This window comes from Adiantum capillus-veneris, chromosome 28, assembly GCF_014529385.1.
Source record: "Adiantum capillus-veneris isolate H3 chromosome 28, ASM1452938v2, whole genome shotgun sequence".
NCBI classification, from domain to species: Eukaryota; Viridiplantae; Streptophyta; class Polypodiopsida; order Polypodiales; family Pteridaceae; genus Adiantum; species Adiantum capillus-veneris.
Window position 1 is genome coordinate 87237112 of NC_140958.1, and position 25171 is coordinate 87262282.

General features: G+C 43.4%; 1 protein-coding gene across 5 annotated transcripts in view; it reads left to right on the top strand.

Moving 5' to 3' along the window:
* LOC147420829 (LYR family of Fe/S cluster biogenesis protein) overlaps window positions 1–14285 on the top strand; it is a 53520-nt gene extending 39235 nt beyond the window's left edge. For 2 of the 5 annotated variants that reach the window (XM_086504887.1, XM_086504886.1), the window contains exon 3: window positions 13812–13950. In XM_086504887.1, the coding sequence (XP_086361013.1) occupies window positions 13812–13859 (48 nt within the window). In that variant the 3' untranslated portion in view covers window positions 13860–13950. Of the gene's footprint in view, window positions 1–13811; window positions 14107–14129 lie in introns of those variants that run through there. The other 3 variants (XR_015187011.1, XR_015187010.1, XM_086504885.1) reach the window with 3 other exon arrangements.
* Window positions 14286–25171: the final 10886 nt, after the last annotated feature.

Genomic DNA, 25171 nt, shown 5'->3' on the forward strand with positions numbered 1-25171 from the left:
CTCACGTCTTTGCCTCTTTATACGTAAGAGGCTCTCCCTCATCTGTCAACATAATGTAATGCAAAGAAGGATCATATTTGCTCACAGGCCGTCTTTGACGAGTAGACTGCCTCACCCAATGATCCACATTATCCGGCAATGGGTTTACATCAGGTGGCATTATAAAATCATCAACAATGGGCTGCTGTACATCATTTTCAACACCATTTCCAACATTGTTTCGTGGCTGCAAATGCCCTTCAGGAGCCTAAATTTGCTGCCTAACATCATCTGGCTCAAACACCACTGGATCATCTACATTTTCAGCCATATGTGGTGCATCGTGAGGGTCAAAAATAGGCCTAAGAGGTGGCTGGTCATGTTGAAATTTGACCCTTTCATGGTCATGCTTTGAGGCACAATTGTTTTGAAGCAGCCTTGCCTCATTAAAAACAACATCCCGGCTACGTATAACCCTTTTGAGCTGAGGTAACCAAATCCTGTAACCCATCGCCTTCTTCACCATATCCCATGAAAAGGCCTTTAATGGACTTGGCATCTAGTTTGCTTCTCAACTCGGGTCTAACATGCACAAAAGCCTCGCAACCAAAAACACGTAAGTGATCATATAAAGCAGGCTTGCCAGACCAAACCTCTCCAGGGATGTCACCTTTCAAAGACATGTGAGGGGATCGATTGCATATATGGACTGCAGTTTTCAAAGCTTCTCTCCAAAATCCATGAGAGAGATTAGCTATGGACAGCATGCATCTCATCCTCTCACAAAGTGTCCTATTGAATCTTTCAGCCACACCATTAGAAGAGGGGCTGTATGGCATAGTAAGCTCCCTCTTAATGCCCAAATTCTCACAAAACTTGTTAAATTCAGCACTTGTGAACTCCCCCCCATTGTCCGCACGCAAGCATTTTAGCTTTCTACCTGTTTGGGTGGTCACAAATGCATGAAATTTCTTAAACGCAGCGAAAGCTTCATCCTTAGACTTAATCAAATTAACCCAAATTTTCCTAGAATGATCATCAACAAAGGAGACAAAATAGCATGCACCTCCCATAGACTTAGTAGGCATGCTACATACATCAGAATGTGCAAGATCAAGCACACAAGATTTACGAGAGACACCGGAGTAATAAGAACGCTTTACTTGCTTGCCATATTGACATTCATTACAAAAGTCAAGCTTTGTGCCTTTAGCATCAAGCTTGTTCAAAGTACAAAGCTTAGAAAGGCCCTTTTGACTCATATGGCCAAGCCTCTTGTGCCACAACTCCATGTGAGAGTTAATTTCAGCCAATGCAATAAACTTGCCCACCACGGCCTTTCCATGCACGCAGTAAAGTGTCCCTTTCTTTGTGCCCTTTACAATCAGCCTTGAGCCTTTAGTCATTTTCCATGATCCTCTCTCAAACAAGATGCTGTAACCATGCATATCCATCTGACCAACAGAAAGCAGACTCTTCTTGATTCCCGGCACATATCTAACATCATGCAAGACAAGCTCATTTGTGCCATCTAGGGAGAGATGCACTGTGCCAATATCCTCAATGGAACATGCATGATTGTTTCCAAGGTATACATGGCCACGCTTGCCTGCATCAAAAATAGAGAAACACTCCTTGATAGGAGTCACATGAAATGAAGCACCGGAATCAACTATCCAAGTCTGGGATAATGCATCATTGACGGTCCACAAAGCATCAATAAGATCACTCTTGGTGATCTGCATGTTTTGTGAATGAACATTAAGAGAGGCATCAAAGTCATAAGCATCATTATCTGACAAAGTGGCACACAAGATGTCCTCTACATCTGACAGCTCCTCAATCACAACACTAGAGACCACATTGGCCTTCTCTTTGTCCTTTGAGCTATCCTGTGCATCTGTCTTGACTTCCTTCTTCTCTTTCTTTTTGTCTCCGCCATTCTTTTTCCATTCGAACTCGGCTTTATAGTACCTGCAATCGGGTTTCTTGTGACCTTTCCTTCCACACTGATAGCAAGTCACATCACCCTTGCCTTTGCTGGCATTTCCCCTTTCCTTACTCTTCCTCTTACTCCTTTGTGCATAGACATTCTTCTTCTTTGTCCTGCCTCTAACCATGTTGGCAGAGCTGCCTCCCTCTCCACTTGCTTTCCTCCTGATTTCCTCATTCAAGATAGAACCCCTAACACCATCAAAAGTCAAATTGGGGTTTTTGGACAATGAAACCACCAATGTTTCCCATGACTGAGATAAGCTCATAAGCAAGAAGATAGCTTTCAGCTTATCATCAAAAGGAGGCAAGCCTGACTCCTGTAACTGCGACAAAGTACCTGCAAACAACGACAAGTGCTCTGCGGCGCTCTTGGACTCATCTAGTTACATGCCAACAAGTTTTCACATCAAATGCACTTGGTTGACAAGCGTTGTATTCTCATACATTCCCTTTAATTTCTCCCACACATCAAAAGCACTTGTGAGACCTTTCACATCAATGACTGTCTCATTGGTCATGGCCATTTAGTTCAGGCTAACCCATGCTTCATCTGTCATATTCTGTGGCTTTACCTGTTCAAGTGCCCCTTCACAATCCTTAAGAAATAGGATTCCCTGGATCCTGTCTTTCCAAAGGTGGAAACCTGCTCCATCGAACCTCTTAATCTTGAAGAGATTCTTCACATCCGAAGAAGATGAGTCAATAGTTGCACGAATAAGAGGGCTAATACGCTGAATTTTTTTGGCAAAATGCACAAAAACCGGAGTATAGCCTCACAGAGGTGTGCACTACAGCTCCAAATGGTCATAGGAGCAATTTGGGGCAAAATAGGTCGATTTAGGCACAAAAAACAATTTCTGAAATTTATGCGCAATAAATTTGAGCGAGCGAATTTGTGCTCAAAAAGAACAATTTTAGTTGTTTTTAGCCTCACAGAACATACATAAGGCTAATGCACAGCCTTTAGAAGCATGTATGAGCAAAAGCCCCAATTTGTAGCATCAAATTGCACGAAATTGAGCCACAAATGGTCATACATAACCAAAACTTGTCAAACGTGCGTAGATTGCATCAATTTGCACTTTCCCAAATGTGGTCGCATCATAAAAACACTTGCAAAAACTTGCGTAAATCTGAAATTTGCTGAAAACACTTGTTTTGGGACTTGTTTTTCGGCAATTTCAGTGTTTTCGGGTAGCGGGGACCTAGCAAAGATGTTCCCACACCTTAATACATGATTTGCAAAACCTGTATTTTGCTGTCATAACCTGTAATTTGCTGATTTTGACCTAATTTTAGCCTGTTTTAGGTTAATTTGGCTTGCTGGGAGCTTTCTAGTGTTCAGGGACGAGTCCTTTGGCGATGAATTTGCAAAATCTCGCGTGAAAGTTGACCTCCTTTGCTGTAAATCAGCGTTTGCAGGTTTAGGAGCAAAAACTAATTGGGCTCTGATACCAGTTGATGAGCGCGAAGCGGTGTGTGCAAGTGAAAGAGCACGAGGAAATTTGTAGGGTGTGTCTTGGAGAGGGGCGAGTGCAAGCAGAGAAGTGGGCGCTAGTAGAACGAAGAGAGAGAGAGGCAGGAGCGCTACACGATATGAGGGGAATAAGTGAGTGAGTAAAAATTGACTCACATTCCCTTTATTAAAATGTATAGGACCAATTTAAAGTTAGTGGCCAAGTTCAATGTGAACTTGCCAAAGGTTAATAACCTTTAAAATTATACACAAAGGGGGCCATTTGGGCCTTTAACCCAACAGATCTCGCTGATCTCTAACAGATGTCTAGATGCACTAAATTCATCAAACCATCCATTAAACAAATGTTGCAGACATTTCATCTTCCTCTAACAATACACACATGAAAGCTGAAATCAGTTCAATCTAGGAAATTCCAATTCAATGTACATATTTTCATAAAGTCGTTCCGCAAAATGCTGTCAAACCATCAATATCCCGAAAATTTCAAGGAGAAATTAGTGACTTTATTCAATCTAGGCAACCTGTGACAAGGGAATGGAGTGGCTCCCCTCTTGTGCAACACGCACTACACCAAATTCAACCCGCTAATTTGACGTGCACTTAAGGATTAGACATTGCTAAAAATCCAAAAGCCCAAGGGTACAACTCAAAATTGAGGAGAATCTACGAGGTTCTTGTCCCCATCTACCTTGCACCGAGAGCCAGAAAACCCTGCCCTTGACTAAATCATTGGTGGACCTAGCTTACCTTTCTTGTTTTGTTTCTTGTGCCTGGCATCCGTTGGTTGTTGTTCTGGCCTCCCTTGTCCACTGACACATCAATTTGACTCGTCGGAATTCTCTGATGAACTATCAATTGATTCCCTTGGTTCTTTGGAACTCTTTGATGAACCATCACTTGGTTCCCTTGGTTCTTTCTTAGGACATTCCCAAAAGACATGTCCCTGTTCACCATAGCCATAACACTTGCCCTCTTTGAAGTACTTAGTACGCTACTCTTCCTTCAATTTGGGCAGTGTAGATTTCTTCTTCTGATTTTACTTTCCCTTGGAACACTGTTGGCCCGTTGAGGTGGACACTAACTTGTGCGTATAGTAGGTTAGGGTGCCAGCATGCATACCAAAGCCTTCCTTGGCATGTCCCATAAGTCTCTAAATGGAGTCCGAGTTTTGCTTCAGGCAATACTGTTGAATCTCTTTTGGTAGTCCGCAACAAAACAGCTCAATCTGGTCCTTTAGGGTGATCCTTCGGAACGAGGACACTGACAGAAAGGTATTCCAAGCTCGAAGCTACATGACATTTGACATCATCCTTCGGGAGCAGCGTATGGGAGAGTGGGGGTACCCCTGAAATGCTTGTCACGGAAATCATAACAGATTTCAACTTGAAAATTTTTAGACATCTCTCATCAGGTGTCTCTCCTTGAGTTGATAACCTTGGAGGCCTAGTGTTTCCAATCTCTCTCTCTCTCTCTCTCTCCCCCCATATTAATGCTTGAGCAAGGTACAACTCCCGAAGGGTTCCTTTGCTCTCAGACTCTGCGTCGAGATGCTTTGAAGAGTGAGGCCCCAATGGGTTTATTTATTCTTACAAGGGATGCCCCAAAAGCAGAGTCCCAAAAACCAATTTAACTCAAAAGCTTTTGACAGCTTTTTGGGACATGATCGCAACATGGGATTAGCTAATCTGACATCAGTGAGATCCAGGATGGATCTAGATGCGATTGCTAAATACGTTGCTAAGGATCATGGTCCTAGATTGGAACGAAATCTATGGACATAATCGCAATATGGAATTAGTTAATCCGACATGAGTGAGGTCCGGTGTGGATTGAGATGCGATTGCTAAATACGTTGCTAGCAATCATGGTCCTAGACTCTTATGTGATATGTTTTGAATGTGATGTGATGTGACTGTTGTCTTTGTACAAGTGCTAGATTGGTGGCTAGTGCGTCGGTACTTAGGGTCGGTGTCTATTGAACTGGTTTATGGCTTATGCTTGATTTTGCAGGCGCAATCGAGGGCGATTACAATTCTTTCAAGAGGGGGGTATGTCACAAATAGATGACGTGGCATGACCACCTCGGCAGACTGTACGAGCTGGACAATACGGACGTTGACGTGGCAGAAACTGTACGGAATCCCGAAATTGCTTGACTCTGGTTTTGATACTACCACGTGAAGCTTGTGTGCTACTCTCCACCAAAAACTGATGACCTATATGATGCGGTATGTATCCATGATGCACCACATGATCTCATATCTCTGCATCATGGTTACCAGGAACGGGAAACCGGAACGGGAACAGGGAACGGGAACGCGGAACAAAATGCCATTCCCTGTTACGAATACTCATGTTTGAAACACGGAACAGGGATTCGGAACGGGAACTTGGAATGGGAACGGGGAACGGAGACCTGAAAACGGCCATTCCCTGTTACTATGCTCTGCATGCCTATTTATAAGGCTCTTTGTAATTCATTTTGTCACAAAGTGATGACGTGGCTACCGAGAGTAGAAACCCTAATTCCTGCAAACCCTAATTTCTGTAAACCCTAACCCTAACTGCTGGCTGAAACCCTAATGTGGCTGGAAACCCTAAAATAGGCGGCAGAAATGCCACCTGGCAGCAGTACGAGCCTTCGTATTTTACGACGCTGAAAAGCGGCCTTTCGGGCGACGCAATTTGGCAGAAAGAGAGAGAGAGAGTACATTGCTTTATTTTTAAAAGCCCTAAAGAGGGTTTGAGAGAGAGAAATTTTGCTTTTGGTTTTGAAAGCTTTTGGGGCTTTGCTTTTGGGCTTGCCTTGTAACCTTTAAATAAGTGGTCTGGGCTCACTTCTTAGAGCATCTGGACGCAGAGTCTGAGAGTGAAACCCTAACCGCTCTCTTGTACTTTGACATCGATTAATACAAAAAGAAATACCGAAAGGGGCGCCAGTCTTTGGGGCCAACAACTCTGGGCACGGAACTCTGACGGGCCAGTGCAAATCTATTGTGACCTGTGACCTGTTTTGAAGTGGTTATTTGGTGCTGTCGTGATTGATTCCTGACTTGGAGTATCCAAGTCTGTTACAGTGGTATCATAGCATGGCCTATTTCTCTTCTACGGGAAATCCGATCCCAATTTTTTTTTTCCGTGGCACCTATGGCTTCAGACAAGAATCAGTCGACTCCTTTTGCATCCGGAGATGCGAGAAGAGACCACAATGAAGATGCACGAGAAGAGTATGGCCCGCCTCGGCCTACTTAGGCGGATCATTGAGAGATGGAGCGCCGATAGTTGATCAACGATGCAACAAAGATGATGCTCAATTTTGCCAAGGACCCGAAGATGGCAAAATATATGAGCCAGACCTCTTTAGAGGAGGTGCATACGGAGTGGCAGAGAACCACAACACCACTTCCGAAACCCGCTCTCAAGAAACCTCATGTTCCCAAGAAGTATACAGAGAAGGAATTAGAAGAGGTAGTGGATGCACGGATTGCTCAACTTTTTGACGCGCAGAACAAAGCTAAAAAGCACGGCAAAAAGCAGAAGAAAGGCACTGACTTCCCGGGTTATTTGGGTCGTCGGTCGACATTCGACAAGGCAAAGAAACAGAAGAAGCGTGTTCGATTTGAAGGAGTACCCAGTTCTTCTTCTTCTTCTTCTTCTACAGCTCTTCTAGCTCTTCTGACTCGAGCAAAGAAGACGGAAAAGGCAAAAAGCGAAGCAAGAAACAACGCTTCGGAAAGGGCAAGAAAAAGGCAAAGAAGTCTAAATCTTGCCCAGTGAGTGATATTTCTACAGAGGACTTGTCTACAGACAGTTCAGACTCTGATGACGACAACTTTTATGCGAACAAGAAGAATTTTTATAAAGCCAACCAGTATGACTTTCTGGAAGACAAAAGCAAGAAAGTCCGAGAGTTTAAGGAAGGTGGACATGCCATCAAATTTGATATACAAAGATGCTTCGAAGGCTTTGTCTTTTATACAACAGTTTGACATCGCTTTCGCGGGAGGACGCTACTCATAGCACTCCAAGATTCGGAGAGCTGCCTCTTACTTTAAGGGGAATGCTCGAACTTGGTGGTCCACTCTTCTTTTAAACAAGACTGCGCCAGTTAAATGGCTGAAATTTAAAAGCTTTTTATTTCTTCTTGGCTGACATAAGAGTATGAACGCGATATACGAGCTGCTTGGAACCATCTTCGGATGACCAAGAGAGATACAGTGGATGCTTACTGTGAGAGATTCTGGAGCTCTTTTCTACCCGCCTCTTCATTCAAGATCTCGTTCATTGAACAGATTGAGCGGTTTACCTTGGGTCTACCTACAGAGATCCGAGATCACTGCTTGGAACAGAAGTCAGCTTCTATTCAGGAGTTGATGAGTCATGCGAAGCGGGGCTTTGCCATTCACTCTGGCAGTCTGACCTACCCCACCGATGAGGTCATGACACAACGAGCCGAACAGACTTCAGTGAATGAAAGTAGAAAGAGAAAGAGCAACCCGGACAAGAAGGATGCACGACCCAAGCTTACTCCTCAGGAGAGAGAGCTCGCTTCATCAAGGAGGGGAAGTGTTTTGGATGCGGGGAATTTGGACATATCTCTGCGAAGTGTCCTAAAAAGGCACAGAAAGAACGAAACGACAAGGACGATGAGAGGCTTGAGAGTTTGAGAGCAGCTGAGGAACGTGTAAGAAAAGGCAAGATGAAAACAGGACTGGTTCCAGATTGTCTGGGTACCGATCCGAACACTATGGACGAGAGTACATAACTTTGCCGAGCTTGGGACAAAGTGGAAGACCAAGAGGCCCTGATCTTCTTTGATGGAGGAGCCAAGGCCAACTTCATTTCACCGGAATTGGCGGCGCGGCTCGAGATCACTCCCAATCGGATGGGACCACTTGCAGAGGCAGTTCTAGCGGCACCAGGCAGGGACGTGGCCATTACACCTATCATTGGCAAACTTCGGTTGCATTGTCAGGGGTTTTTGGGGCATGAGGACTTCTTCATAATGCCTTTGGAAGGTTGTGATGTTCTCTTAGGGATTCCCTGGTACCACAAGAACAACACCATGGTCGATTATCAACGAGGAAAGCGACATTGACTACAGAGAAGGGCAGAACCATTGTACTTGATATTAAACTGAAGGGCGAGTGTCCATATTGTATCGGCTTCGGCCATTTCTAAATTAATGAAATCCAGTCTGTTTGTTTACTCGATCTTTATGAAAGAGTTGAGTGATGATGATAGGACAAATATGTCTAAACTTGATAAAGAGCGCCAAGATTTTCTACACTCTCATGCCGATTGCTTCTCAGAGGGCCTGCCAGGCAAGTTACCCCCTGCTCGTCTTGAAGATCATACCATTGATCTGATACCTGGAAGCACACCACCAAACCGGCCACCTTACCGTGTGAGCCGAGCACAAAATGAAGAGATTATGAACCAAGTGAAAGACCTCTTGAAAAAGGGTCTTGTCTAGCCTAGTACTTCACTGTATTGCTCTCCAGTGTTGTTGGTTTTGAAGAAAGACGAATCTTGGAGAATGTGCATCAATTACAGAGCTCTCAACAAAATCACCATCAAGAACAGATTCCCGATTCCTAGGATCGATGATATACTCGACAGATTACAGGGATCCTCGTGCTTTAGCAGGATTGATTTGAAGAGTGGATATCATCAGATCAGAATCGCGCCGAGAGATGTCTACAAGACAGCTTTTTGGATGACTTTTGGGTTATTTGAGTTTTTGGTGATGCCTTTTGGCTTAATCAATGCTCCTGTGACATTTAACTGGATGATAGGCAGGATTTTTCGAGAGTACAGACTATTTGTTGGCACTTTCTTTGACGACATCATTGTTTTCTCCAAGAATGAGGTAGAACACAGAGATCATCTGCTTCAGGTCTTTCAGGCATTACGAGATTCACAAGTTAGTGATTAATGCAAAGAAAAGTGAATTTTTCCTACCAGAGATACACTTTTTGGGACACATTGTCTCAGTAGTAGGAGTGCAAATGGATCTGGCCAAGATAGAGACTATTCGTGATTGGCCCGATTTGAAGAATGTCCATGAAGTTAGAAGCTTCTTGGGACTGTGTTTGTACTACAGGCGGTTCATTCGAAAGTTTGCAGAGGTTGCTTCCCCTTTGCATATCTTGACACAGAAAGGAGTCCCTTTCTCGTGGGGACCCACAGAGGTAACTGCCTTTCAAACATTGAAAGAGAAATTGACTACAAGACCAGTTTTGACTTTGCCGGACTTGCATAAGTCATTTGAAGTATATTGTGATGCTTGTGGTCATAGTCTTGGTGCGGTCTTCATGCAAGAAGGCCATGTTATAGCTTACGAGAGCCGATCGTTCTCCAAGCCGGAGATGACAGCACAGATTTATGAGAAAGAGCTTTTGGCGGTTATCCATGCTCTTACTCAGTGGCGGCATTACCTACTCGGAGCGGATTTTACTGTCTTTACAGACCATCAGAGTTTGCGCTACTTCTTGTCACAGAAAAAGCAGATGTGGTGGGCGAACATCTTATCAGAGTTTCACTTCCAGATTGTCCATGTTCAGGGACAGAAGAATGTGGTGGCAGATGCTTTGTCTCGGAAGCCGTTGATTCTGGCTATTTCCGCGATACATCATAGGACTTCGAGGATATAGTCGACTAGTATGCCACAGATATAGATTTTGCAGATGTTTTTACATGGATATGGGATGGGGAGACAGTAGCAGGATACTCCATTCGGGAAGGCTACTTGATGAGAAAAACCATGTGCGTTACACAGCCGTTGAGGGAAAAGATTATGACTGAATGCCACTGTTCACCTTTTATGGGTCACCGCGGCATTGCTACCACCATGAAAGGGGTAGAGAGATATTTCTTTGGCCGAGACTCAAGAAGGATGTGGAAGAGTTTGTGTGCAGTTGCTTAGTATGCCAGAAGGTCAAGTTTGACAGGCATAAAGCACAGGGATTGTTACAGCCTTTACCCATACCCACCGCCCCTCGGAAAGTATTGCAATGGATTTCATTTTTGATCTCCCGCGAACACAGAGTGGTCACAATGGTATCTGGACTGTTATTGACAGATTTAGCAAGCAGGCTCATTTCATTCTAGTGAAGAAAACAGTCAAGCCGGATCATTTAGCGAGACTATTTGTGGCCCAGATATTCAGATTACATGGCATGCCTGAGACGATCGTCTCCGACAGGGACCCCAGATTTATGAGTTTGTTTTGGAAGGCAATTTGGGAGAACATTGGCACGCGGCTGCAGTTCTCGTCATCGTTCCACCTGCAGACTGATCGGCAATCCGAGATTGCCAATTCAGTGATTCTAGATTTATTAAAGTCTTATATCTCAGATCAAAAGACTTAGTGGGAAAAGTACTTACCTTGGTGGAATTTGCCTACAAATAACACGATGCACTCTTCGACGGGGAAGGCGCCATTTGAGATTGTTGAAGGTGCTGCGAAGGTTCCACCCTTCCTAAGCACGAAAGATAAGATTTTTGAAGCAGATGAATATACGCGAGACTTAGATACGGCTTTTGCCAAGGTTCACGAGACTTTGCAGAAGTCTCAAGAACGACAGAAAAAGGCAGCGGATCGCCATTGTCGCGGCTTGAAATTGAAGGAGGATGATTGGGTGCTCTTACGTTTTGAGAAGGCACGCCTAAGAAAGAAAAAGGGAAAGGAGAGGCTTTTTCCAAAGCTTAGTATGCGATACTACGGCCCTTTCCAGATCAATAAAAAGATAAATGATGTCTCCTTTCGACTGAAACTGCCAGATACTCGGAGGATTCACAATATATTTCATGTGAGTCTCCTGAAACCTTTTAAAGGTGATATGCCTGATGATGGGGAGCCCGATGAGCAACCCGAAGTGGAAGAAAACGAGTTTCTGAACATATTTTGGCGCATAAGGATACGTAAAGTCCGAAGGCGGTTCTTGGTTAAGTTCAAGAATTATACTGCATTGGATGCGAAGTGGATGGAGGAGGAGGACCTAGCAGATACTCCTCAGCTTGTGAAACTTTACCTCGATGCTTTTGGTTTAGCATAGTCTACTCCAAATGGAACCCAGAATTCAGCTTCGCCGGAGATCTGGTGCAGTGGGATACACAAGAGCGGAGTCACTCCGCTCCTTTGTCAACAGATGCCTTGATTTAGATACTAGAGTCACTGATGTCTCTTTGAGCTTCAGGGATACTGAAAGTTGACAGTATTCTGCTGTATGACTTTAAATGGAATTCCTGATAATGATATTGATTTGTTGTTGACTTCTTTTAAGTGCAGGAACTGATAGACGAAATGACTGCAGCATTTTGGTTTGATTGATCTTGAATAGACATGGTTGCAATAGGGGTTAGTCAATCGGACATCGATGAGATTCCGATTGGATCTAGATGCGATTGCTAGCTACATTGCCGATAAATAATGGTCTAAGATCCGAATGAATGTTGAATGTCATGTGATGTCCTGTGATGTCGTGTGATGTGACTGTCGATTGGTACATGTGCCAGATGTGTGTTTGTAGTACGTAGGTACTAACAGTCAATGTCTTAGGTGTCTGCTAAGACGGTTTATGGCTTCTGTCAGTTTTGTAGGCGTAATCGAGGGCGATTACAATGCTTTCAAGAGGGGGGTATGTCACAAAGTGATGACGTGGCTACTGAAAGCAGAAACCCTAATTCCTGCAAACCCTAATTTCTGCCAGAAACCCTAATTTGCAAAAACCCTAATTTTTGCCAGAAACCCTAATTCCTGCAAACCCTAATTTCTGGAAACCCTAACCCTAACTGCTGGCTGAAACCCTAATGTGGCTGGAAACCCTAAAACAGGCGGCAGAAATGCCACTTGGCAGCAGTACGGGCCTCCGGATTTCACGGTGCTGAAAAGCAGCCTCTTGGGCGATGCAATTTGGCAGAAAGAGTGAGAGAGAGAGAGTACATTGCTTCATCTTTAAAAGCCCTATAGAGGGTTTGAGAGAGAAATTTTGCTTTTGGTTTTGAAAGCTTTTGGGGCTCTGCTTTTGGGCATCCCTTGTAACCTTTAAATAAGTGGTTTGGGCTCACTTCTCAGGGCATCTGGACGCAGAGTCTGAGAGTGAAACCCTAACCGCTCTCTTGTACTTTGACATTGATTAATACAAAAAGAAATACCGAAAGGGGCGCCAGTCTTTGGGGCCAACAACTCTAGGCACGTAACTCCGCCGGGCCAGTGCAAATCTATTGTGACCTGGGAACTGTCTTGAAGTGGTTATTTGGTGCTGTCGTGATTGATTCCTGACTTGGAGTGTCAAGTCTGTTACACATTTTATCAATCTAATGGAATCTCTTTTCTCTTTTAATTATGCGTGTTTTGTTAGTTTATCCTTCTTATTCTTCCATTATTTGCTTGCCTCCAATTTCTTGATGTTTCTCGCATGATTGGTTTTCCCCGATGGTCTTGTAATCCTGTTCTATCTCTAGATTTGTTCCACTACCATCCTAGCCTTTAAGAAATGTTGTCATAAACAGATGACGTGGCATGACCACCTTGGTAGACTGTACGGGCAGGACATTACAGATGCTGACGTGGCAGAACGGTAGAAAATCCCAAAATTTGCGCTTATTGCTGATGTGGCAGATTGTACGGAATCTCGGATTTTGTGCTGTCCGATGACGTGGCAGCTTGTATGGATTTTTGCAATTTGCATTGATTGCTTTTTTGGCAGATTTTGGAACCAGTTGCTTTTGGGACTTTTTGCTTTTGAGTTGTGGAAGCTTTTGGGGCATCCCTTGTAAGAATAAATAGGCCCAAGGGGCCTCACTCTTTAGAGCATCTGGACGCAGAGTCTGAGAGCAGAGGTCCCCTGGGTGTTGTACTTTGCTCGAGCATTAATATAAAAATAAATACCGAAAGGGGTGCCAGATTTTGGGCCCAACACCTCTGGGCACGGGCCTATGCCAGGGCGTGTCGACTCAAATTTTAAAGTGTGATAAAGTTGTGAAGTATTTTTCAGTCATTCTCTCGTGTGTCGCGCCAAATTTCCGACTTGGGGAGCCCAAGTTTGTGACAAATGCCTTCGGCCTTTTGAAAATTTCAAGTAATAGAAAGAATATATTGCAGAGAGAGAGAGAGAGAGAGAGAGAGAGAGAGAGAGAGAGAGAGAGAGAGAGAAGAAAAGAAGGAGAAGAGAATTTTAACGTCGTAGGAAACTATCCCAAGATACCTTAAAGATCTATCCGACAAGGAGAGTTGAACTCAAGACCTGTTATTTGAGAGAGAGAGAGAGAGAGAGAGAGAGAGAGAGAGAGAGAGGTGTTCAAGTTCAATGGTTTCGTTAACAAGCAACTAATGTCGACTTATTTTAACCAGCTGACCTTCAGCGAACTATCCGGGAGGAAATGGAGCGTAATCGTCTAGCGAAGGATGTGAGTGCAATCCGGTTCCTAATAAGTGAAGGCATGCAGAGGCTGAGAGAATTAGGTGCTATGCTAGACAACCAAGGCAATTAGGTTAAGTGCCTTGGGATGGTGTGGATGTCATTGTGATATGGATTAGTATTCATTGCTTCAAATTCCCCAGCGTCACCACTGATATGCTGGTTGATTGTGGGCTCGAAGAGAGGTGCGTTCTTTTGTATTGGTCTAATTTGAAGCCTTGACTCCAACGATGGTGACCGTATTCATGCAGGCTATATTGGGAACACAGGTTTGGGGGATAGTACTACACTACGCGTCATGCTACCAAAGTGTTGATTGGCACAAAGGGGGAATTGCTGATGTGGGTAAAATTGATCAGTTTTGTTACAAATTCTGTCAGTATCATCTTGTTTGACGATGCCCAGAGCTTTCAGATTTTGCTTCAGTCAGAATGCATTTCGCATCAATTCTGTCAGCAACACACTCAATCCTTGAAACTGTGTGATGGGTGCTTTTTGTAGCATTTGGTCAGCAAAACCCATTCAAGGCTTGCAACTGTGTGACGGGTGCTTTTTGTAGCTTGTTGCCATCATTTACTAATCATACTTATTGAGAAATTTACCTAATATGTGTTCTGTAACAATTGGGCAAAGACAAGGTTGAATCTGAGTATTTCTGTTGCTGGCAAGAAGTAAAACACTGGGAAAATGCACTTTGGCAGACTATGTAGAATGGTTATGAGTTTGTTGTTAATGACATCCTTGTCCACACAAGTTTGTTTGTTCCAGTTTTCTCAACCTACCATACCCCCAAGGAGATAATGTTGCAAACACTGATCACTGCCAGACTTTTTGCATAAGACGAAGTGGGATAATTTTAAAAACAAGCATTCTGAGCCAACAAAAAGTGTGGCACCCTTGATGCTGTCCTGGCGACATTGCTGATTCAGAAAACAACTCTCAACCGTTGAGAGAGAGAGACAGAGAGAGAGAGAGAGAGAGACGAGAGTTTTGTTGAAATGTGTACCATTACTGGGTCTCGAGTGTCTCTCATCCTTCAAGAAGCCGCAAAAAGCTGAGAGAGAGCTTGCGAGTAGCGTGCATCCCTCCCTGTGATACCCTTTGCCCGCCCCCCTCTCCTGCAGCCCCTTGCCGCGTAGCAGCCCCCGTCCCACACCCCTACCGTGGAGCAGCCCCACGACTGCTGCCTCACCTGTCTCCCGCTTGATGCCTCAGACCTGCTCCTATCGGCCGCCACCTGCAGCGCAGCAGCCTCACTCACTCCTAATGCACATTATTCTTGCCATCGAAGTTCACCTGCTACCCCCGCTCCCATTTCTGTATGCAGCTGTTGCAGCAGCCTCCCACCGCAGCCACAATTTCCCTTGAAGCCTTTTGTAGGCAGCAGGAACATAACCTTTTGGATTGATTGCTCGCCGTCTGCACGAGTGTGCTCGCTGGCTACGCCTCGACAACAGACTGTTTCTGGGCAATGACACATTGTGTAGGATGATGTGACGCCACGTGCAACCTAATATAATGAATGAATATGCAATGCAAACGCAAGTAGCCATGTGTTGTCCTAAGCTTTGTTCTCTTTTTATTCTACAACAATGGTGCCAGAAGAAGGTTGTATGGCCATAGTAGCATAGCGTCGCACCAATCCGATTGAATTGTCAATCCGATGAGCTTGGAACTTGACCCTAGTTTAGAGCGTAGGAACTATCTACACACAGCACAACATCGGTGGTCTTGAGAGATGCCTATTGGTCGGTTATGAGCCGTTGTTGGGGTAGTTAGAGACTATCGTAAGGCTTCTTTGGTCAGCAAGCCTCATTTTTGGGTTATTGATATTTCTCAAACAGGGAGGCAGAGACATCACACCTGCCAAATGAGTTCCTGGCACAAAGACCACAAATTGGAGCATAGTTGTTTCCTATTTGTATAGGGCAACCAAGCATGGTTTATTGTTGGAAGGGTTCCAAGTTTGGAATCCTACCTTCTTCACATGTCCCCTCTTCTTCAACAACGGTACCAGTCTTCTGATCTTCTACGTGGTTGGATAACATATCCCTCGTTTGTACCGCTTGGATAGGTATGATAGGGATGAGATTCCTCTTCCAGTTCTTATTAAAAAAAAAGAACAATCTTGTTAAATTTGAATGCCAAAGAACATGATTAGTATATGAAAAATTATGATGAGCGTTTGCTTGCATTGTCTTGAAGTGAAAGATTGGCAGTTACCAACCTTTGGCACCGAAGGTGTTTCGCATGTACCTCCATGATTGTGTTATTAGGGGAAGCTCGTTCATAGTTTTATATAAATATTGCAAACTTCAGAGCTTTGATTATGCTAATGAGCTCCTATTCAATGTTCTATTGAAACCCTCATCTATAAGATCAATTCAAGCAGAAGCTTTGAGATATCCACACACATGGCTTCATCAATGTATGGGCTAATATTTCTTGAAATAAAGGTAGGGTAGAAGACTTGTAAACTAAGTAGAGTGCATTATTTCCTAAATAAGTACTTTGCTGGCATTGCCTTTTGAGAGAAATAATAGTTGGAATAACCTTTTCTAGCCTACCTTGTTCTAGGCTAGGGAAAACCACACTAATAGGGTGCACAATGTCCTGCATTGCCTTTTGAGAGAAATAGTGTTAATGCTGGGGTTTTTGGGCCTGTGTGAAATAGATTTTCTTTTCTTATCCATACGATGTGGCGATGCATAGCAAGATTCTCTCTCTCTCTCTCTCTCTCTCTCTCTCTCCCCCCGGGCGGGAAAGGTAGTGCCATCGCCTGTCTGTTTGAAGATGTCTTGTTTGTGACATCAACTGCTTACATTAGCAAGATCCTAGAACTTGAGGCAAGAACATCTTATTCTACGCCATGTCTCTCATGGCCATGTACGCCATGTGTGGTGCTCTTTACAAAATGTCTCTTATCATGATATTGCCTCTTGGATTTCTTTGAAGGCCACATGTGCTCAATGAAGCAATTAAGTTGAGAAGATGTCAATGCAAGGGATAATATTGTGCTACATAGTGTTCTCATGGAAATACGTGCCCGATTTTGGAGCTCTTTGCGAGGCACGCGATGTCGTAGACAACCACCTTCTTGGGATGGCATCTCCTAGAGTGTTTATATTGCTACATGTGATCAAAGAACACATGGCAAAAAGATCTAGAATGGTTCAAACAAATGTTGTGTAAGGGAAACCCTTTAAATGAGGGGAACTATTTGTGCATCCTAAAAAAAAGCACAAGATGGGGTCCTTCCAAATTAAGTGATCTATGCATGTAGCATATGCTATGATGAAACAATTGAGAGTTTGCTGGAGTATTGTGTTGTACTCGATAGAGCTACAATGTCTCATAAAAGCTCCATAACAAGATATTGAGGAAGGGGTTGATTGAGCACCCTATAATGTTGGATGGTACCCTCATATGGAAAATCTATGCCAAGAGTGTAGTGCTCGTAGTAACGAATTAAGCATCCTAGAGAAGATCTCTTCTTGCTACTTCGTCTCTTAAGATGCTTTGGTTGCAAGTTATGCTCAAATGATGAGGTGTTCAGACAATCATTTTGTGTTAGGGGTGCTCTTTATTTGGACATGTACTCTACATATGGTGCTCTTTGCCAAACACGTAGTGTCCTAGAGAAGCTCGATTACTACAGAGCAATTTATGTTGGTGCTATGCTTCCCAAACATGCTCTCTTCTCTAGAATCCCTATTTCACATTCCTCACAAAACGAGTAGTTAAGGGCACATGACCTCGAGGGATTCACTGGTAACGACATGGAGATGTCAATTGCATGTGTGTTCGCGCCCCCCCCCCCCCCTTCTTTTTCCCCATCCCTTTACAAGACCATGCTTTGTAAAATGCACCTTTCCTCCCTTGTATGACCCACTTCCTCACGCTCATGACACCCTCTACCCAAATGGGTGTAGAATGAACTTGTTTTGTGAGGCGTGTTCGTGAATGCTTTGGGGCATGGAGGGTAACACTGGCCGGATGCAGGAGAGGCTGCCCTTTGGGGGGGTGGGGGGGGGCGGGTGTTGCAACCAAAGTGAAGCGCCTACTCCCTCAAGTGTTTCAAGCAACTCATTGCATGAGTCCTTTCTTCATCCTCGTCCGCGGACCTTCTTCTCGCTGATGGGTTCAGTGCTCATGCGCACGATATCATCAAAACAGGCCACAGCCAGTTTGGCCTCAAAAACTCAAAGATTTCTAGACTTCCAGACCTTGTGCACCAAGATGGCCTGGATTTGGAATCTTCGCCCTCCCAAGATCAGGTCATGAGTAAAGAAGATGATCTTCCAAGTCTTCCATACCCATTTGCAAACCTTGGCGGCCAACCCTCGTGAAGTAGGGCACTTGAAGAATAGACGAAGCGGGTCTTCAGAGGCTGATCTACAACCAGAGACGGTGTCAGAACCGAGCCCTCTAGCGCACACCTTGATCCCAGTAGGCAAGGCTCCCCAAAGCACCTTCCAGATGAATACCTTCATGTATTGCGGACATTTAGTCTCCCAAATGGCCTTAGTACTCTATTTACAGCGCTTCTCTGTCCAGTTTTTCTTCTAGATTCTGATGAGTGGGACGAACCAATCCGCTTTATATATTAGCATACTAAAGATACTTTGGGCGTTGGAAGGCGAGAACGCTCTATCTTTTGGCCAATGCCATGCTCTCCAATCGATGTCTGATCCATTGACATGTGGTGGTGAGACTGTAAGCACTTCCAAGAGTCTACCAATTAGAAGCCTTTCGTACATACCCAAGTTTACAACACTACGAGCTCCACATCCTTCCATCAAAAGTTTTTGTCATCTCAAAGATGCGATAGTTTAGAGATACCTTTGTTGTTCACCAAGCGTGTCACTTCCCTCCAAAATGGGTCTAAGGAACCCTTTCCAAGTTTGGGGAGCCAAGGGGACCAATTGAGAGAGGAATCCCCAAAGTATCTGAAATTCTCCCCCCATCCCAGGGTTGAAGCTGCTACACTTTCGTACTAGCTCCCCTGAGCAACCTCCAAGCTTCAAGAGTGTCCAAGAGGGCAGCCAATATCTTGTCATGCACTGTGGTATTCTTCCAAGTGCCCCCTTTTGAGGCAAGCTTTGTTTCATTAATCATATCCCAGGCCATAATAGCCCATTCCTCCTTTTGGTCTATCAAAGAGATCACCAGTTTGACACACAAACCTGTGGTAACCATTCCTCCTTTTGGTCTATCAAAGAGATCACCAGTTTGACACACAAACCTTCTGCATGTACCACAGGGTCTATAATTCCAATTTCGCCTTGATTCTTTGGTCTCGCTACCCATTCCCATCTCTCCCATTGGCAAGGGGTTGAGGTTTTTGTGTTGCTTTTCCACGAAAACTGTTTGATAGGCTTCAAAAATTCTTTCCAATTGGATTTTCTTAGAAATTTTAACCCGATACTAGTAGAACTTGAACTTAGCATTTTCGAGCTCTTCGCCTCTCGCTTCACTATGTAATCATTAATTCTGTAATCATCTGAGCTTGAACCGTTATACACTGTACTGATTGACCTTAAGCTATTAATATGAATTGGCAAATACTCTTTCTGATCTTTCAGTTATGTCTCTCATTCCAGTATCTTATTCCAGTCAAGTTATCTATTTCAGTTCAGTCAATGCTATGTTCCAGTCTCACTAATTGAACTGACGGCATAACCAGTAGCTTTAGATTCTAACATCGGACTTAGCTGTCTGAAGACATCAACTCCAATTCCATTTTGGCGATCACGGTGGTTAGAGTTGTTCGCTCTTTGACCAGTAAACTCTTATCTCCCTGCTCGAATTTTCAAATGAATATATGGCACCCAAAGCCAATCGTGGTTGTAAACCGTCAACCCGGTTAGGCACTGATTCAGACCACGTCGACCCTATTCTTGAGGTCTCAAAAAGAGAGTCCGAGCATAAGAAGGACCCGGAGAACGAGACTGAGGCTCATGAGGAGCACATTCATGCTGATGAGGCCAAGGACTCTCAGCACTCCAGTCATTCTAGAAGGACAAGGGCTAAGCGGGAAGAACGCAAAACAGGGGTTTTCGGTCCACACATAAGTCAGATGGGGCCAAAGGCAGTAAGGGTAGTCATCACAGTTCCAACAGAAAAGCCAAGGAAGAGACATCGACTGAGACTAAAGAAGAAGTTGACTGGGACACTGATACAGATCACTACAAAAAGTCTTCTCGACGTAGTCTAAATTCCAAGGGCACAAGAAGAAGGGATGATGCTGTCCAGCATGATTATACTTCTTCATTAAAAATCTCTTTACTATTGTTCAAAGGAGGAAAGAAAGATGACCCAGATGTTCATATTCAAGCTTTTTAACGGTATGCGAGTTGAAGAATATTGATGAAGATGACTGAGGGGAATATTTTCCTCAGACACTCAAAGATACAGCAAGGAAATGGTACTATCATTACCCAGTTTTCCAACTCAGATCATACAACAAATTACTCAAAGCTTTCAGATTGGAGTACTCAGATAATAAGGGTGATGAGGACATCCTCTACGAGCTAGATAAGATTAAACAAGGGAAGTTGTTAGTGAGGAGTTATGCAGAAAAGATCAAGGCGTTAACCAGGCAGTTGTAGGAGCCACCATAAGAAAAGAGGCTACGCACATGGTTTCTAAATGGGTTTCGTAGTAAGAAGCTCGGAGAACAAGAGGTACCTGCACTAACAAAGAAATTCAATGATTTGGTGCATAGAGCTTTGAAACTTGAACAACAAGCTAAAAAGGAGAGAAGCCACAAGAAGAGGAGGTCCAGTAGCAGCAGTTTTCCTTCTGAGAATTCTGATTCTAGTGCAACTTCCAGCAGCTCTGACAGCGGCTCAGATCAGAAAAGCAAGGGCAAGGCTAAGAAGGGGTCTTGGTCCAGAAATGGCCCGTCAGATTGCCAAAGTCAGCCAAACCAAACAACCAGTTAGGAGAATGGAAACTTGGTACTCAAGGTGCAAATCTAAAGATCATGTTTCCAATGAATGTCCACAATGTACCTATTGCAAAGCGTATGGTAATTTATGGAACAATTGTGGCATTCACATTCATCACTTCAAGAAGGGGAAGGATTTGTAGTAGTAGCATTTACCAATGCTGAACCAGTCACAGTAGAGACAACCAGTGTACCCCAGGAAGAGAAACTAGGTACCGGTGGTACTGGTACTAGGCGTGGCAGATACCAAGGAGGTACTGGCCGGGGACGAGGTCGTGGCAAATTTCAAAACCGGAGCCTGAGTTGTTACACTTGTGGCAAGTATGGGCACTTTGCGGCTCAATGTTCAGAGGCGCCCACTATTGTGGCTACTGAGGCGAAAGTCCCAGAGCCAGTTCCAGTAAGAGTAGTTACACGCAGTAAAGGGGTAGTCATTGAGGAAATCCTAAATTAGTCGGTCAAACCAGTCAGTGATGAAATTAGCAAATGGACTCAACCGAGAGGTATGGAAGGCAAAGGGCAAAGAGAAGGTAGTCGATGAATGACAGGAGCAAAGAAAACTGGCATCTAAGATCACCAAAGATCTAGCCAAGAAGCTACCAGAGCAGTCAGAAAGTTTTGAGGCTCGAGTCATTCAGAAGATACCAGCCCAGTCTTCTGAGAATAGACAGTCAGATCAGTCAGGATCTGGACTTTCTAAGACCATGCTGACAGCAGTTCAGGGACTGGCGGAGGATCTAGAAAACATCAAATCAAATTTAACTGGAATAAGAAACAGTGCAGAAGAAGGTAAAAATGACACTAGAATGGAGAATTGGCACTGTGCAAATGGTTCAGTTTTCTCAAGTTCTGAGGATAACTTTGATAAAGAGAGAGAGAAAATACATGTAAAGATTTGTGAGAGAATTCAAATAGTGACAGTTGAATTAGAAGACATCAGAAAAACTTTGCTTGAAGCAGTAAAATTCATCAAACAACGAAGGAAAGCTGAAGACGACGCTAGAGCAGTTGACCTTGCAGCTATCAAGGATGATAAAGTGTCGGTGATCCAGGTAAACTACAAAGTCATTGAGACCAGAGGAGCTTTGTCAGAAATATGGGTTAAAGAAAATTGACAGAATGCTGGCGACAATGAATATTTTTCCATTGCTTGAGATAGATCTGAATGCAATATTATTTGACAAGGACCAGGTTGAAAAGCAAAAGGAAGCAATTTCCAGATCAGTTCACTGAACTGAATCCTGGAGAACGACCAGTCCAGCTAACTGGACGGCCAGAGAAATCATTTGACTTCAAAGAAGAGTTGTTAGATTCCAGTACACCAACTGCCACTGAAGAGATGCACTCTGACGAAGTTTCTGAAGCTCAAAATGACAGTTCAGAACTACAAGGATCGTCCTAGAATTACGCTGAGGAGTCAACCAAAAGGAAGGGAGGTGGGCCTAACTGGTTGCTTTTAGATGATCAGGAAATCGAAGAGTGGAATCTTGGTTTTGACGAAAATCCTTGATTGATCAAGGTAAACAAGCATCTAAACTCAGGAATGAAAGAAAAAGCCCGACACATGTTCCAAAAGTATAAAGACGTATTCGTATGGGAACATACTGATAAAAAAGGTGTAGATCCAGAGGTTTGTTAACATAGAATACCTCTGAAGCCAGATGCCAGACAAGTGCGTCTGCAACGATACAGAATGAATTCAAATTATGCCAAGAAGGTCAAAGAAGAAATCGACAACCTTCTGAAGGCTGGATTCATAACAGAGGTAGCCAGTAGTGATTGGTTGTTTCCTATTGTGGTTGTGCCCAAGAAGAATGGAAAGATCAGGGTTTGTGTGGATTATCAAAAGCTGAATGCTCAAATAATCAAGGATCCTTTTCCATTACCTTTTACAGACATGCTTCTAGACGAGATTGCAAGCGATGAGATGTATAGCCTCATGGATGGCTATAGTGGTTATAATTAGCTAAAGATTGCTCTTGAAGATCAGAGTAAAACTACTTTTATTATTGAATGGGGTGCAACGTTCCAACGGTGTATGATGGAAATATTTAGTGAATTCTTGCACCAATTTCTTGTCATATTTATGGATGATTTCACTATATTTTCAACAAAGGAGAAGCATTTATTATTTTTGGGAATGGTATTCCAAAGATGTAAAGAAAAGAGGATCTGTTTGAACCCATTCAATCTGTTTTTTTGGTCTGGAAGGGATAACTACTGGGACATATAGTGCTCAGGAATGGCATAGAGATGGCCAATGAGAAGATCCAGAGTTTCCAGCAGACCAAGGCACCCTGCACAACATCAGAGTTAAGTTTATTCTTGGGATATATCAATTTTAATAAAAGATTTATTCATTTATTTGCTTCTAAGGCATTACCCTTGTATGAGCTCACAAAGAAAACCAACAAGTTCATTTGGACTGCTAAATGTGAGGAGAGTTTTCAATGTTTGAAAAGTGCCATTATCAGTAAGCCAGTACTCCGACAACTTGATTGGGAAGTGATTTTCCATGTGCATGTCGATGCATCAGGACTGGCAATGGGAGCAATCCTAGCTCAACTAGAAGGGAGGACTAACTATCTAGTATATTTTGCCAGTCGGAGATTATGTCAGGCTGAACAAGGATACACTACTACAAAGAGAGAAGCTTTAGGAATGGTTTTCAGTGCCACTAAGTTTCGACATTATTTGTTGGGCAAGCTATTTCATTTTTATGTGGATCCTCAGGCATTATTATTTTTTATCAACAAAGTTATTATTCAAGGCCGATTGATTAGATGGATGATGTTCCTAATGGAATTTGAATTCCGTATATTTCATAAGCCCGGTAAATCCATTGTGGAGCTGATTTCTTGTCCAAAAGCATTGATGGTTATTCAGAAGTATCCTTGAGAGATGAACTAGTGGATGCAGCGGTTTTCCAGATAACATCTAAGGAAAACACAGATCCAAAATGGTCTGATGTATATCAGTTCCTTTCCAAAGGAGGATTCTCAGAAGACTGGACTCAAAATAAGAAGAAGGCCTTGATTATTAAGAGTCTGAAGTTCACCATCATTGGAGTTTTGCTTTATAGAATGGGAGTAGATGGGGTTCTTCAAAGGTGTGTGTCGATGGAAGGAAGGATGAAAGTTATTGCCGAAGCACACGATGGGAATTCTGGAGGACATTTCTCCACTGATATCACTTACAAGAAGGTTTTACAGGCTGGATTGTGGTGGCAAACTCTGATATATGATGTTAGAAGTTTTTGTAAAACATGTGATATATGTGAGAGGATGGGCATACCAATAGTAGCAGATATGACTCCACTTACTCCAATTTAACCACTGGGAGTATTTATGAAATGGGGTTTGGACTTCATGGGTCCATTTAAGAAGATTATTCTTAGGAAGAACCGGTATATATTGATGGCCACTTGTTATGTCACTAAATGGGTAGAGGCCAAGGCTCTTCCAGATAACACCGCGAAGTCCACTGCTGAATTCTTATTTAAAAATATTATCTGTCGTTATGGATGCCGTGTGGAGATTGTGTCTGATCAAGGGACACACTTTATTAATGATACTATGGATATTTTGATGGAAATGCTTTCAGTGAAACACAGGCATATTATCCCAGGTGTAATGGGCAAGCTGAAAGCAGTGACAAAACCATCAAGAACATTCTCACCAAGATTGTGCAGAAGGAGCCACACCAATGGGATCTTAAGCTCTAGACTGCTCTTTGGGCCTACAGGACAGCTTATAAAGTCACCACTGGACTGACACCATTCAAAATGGTATGTGGTATTGAAGCTGTAGTGCCTATGGAATTCATAATTCCCAGTCTCAGGATGGCAGTTGAATATGGATTGGATTTTAATCACAATCTTAAACAGAGAGTGGAGGAACTAACACAATTGGATGAGTTAAGACAACGAGCTATGTTGAAATAGGAGATTGTTCAGCAAAGAAGGAAGCACTGGCATGATAGGAGAATCAAAGTTAGGGAATTCCAGAAGGGCGACTTGGTTTTGCTCTATCAATCCAAACTGGGCCCGAAGAAGCCAAACTTAAAGGTAGCTTGGGTTGGTCCGTATGAAGTGGACTGGGTGTTTTCCAATGGCACAGTAAGGTTGAAGGATTTATCTGGATTACTGTTGCCAGGTGTTTATAATGGGGCCAAGAATCAAGCTATATTACTCTGATGAGAAAAAGACTTTCCAAGAAGATGATACTGGCATTCTGGTTACTGATGGTCACAAATTCTCAGAACCAGCCATTCTAAACCTCTTCCATATACAACCAGTACTAGAGCCCGTTAAGGTGTCAGAAAAGTCTCAGCATGACAAAA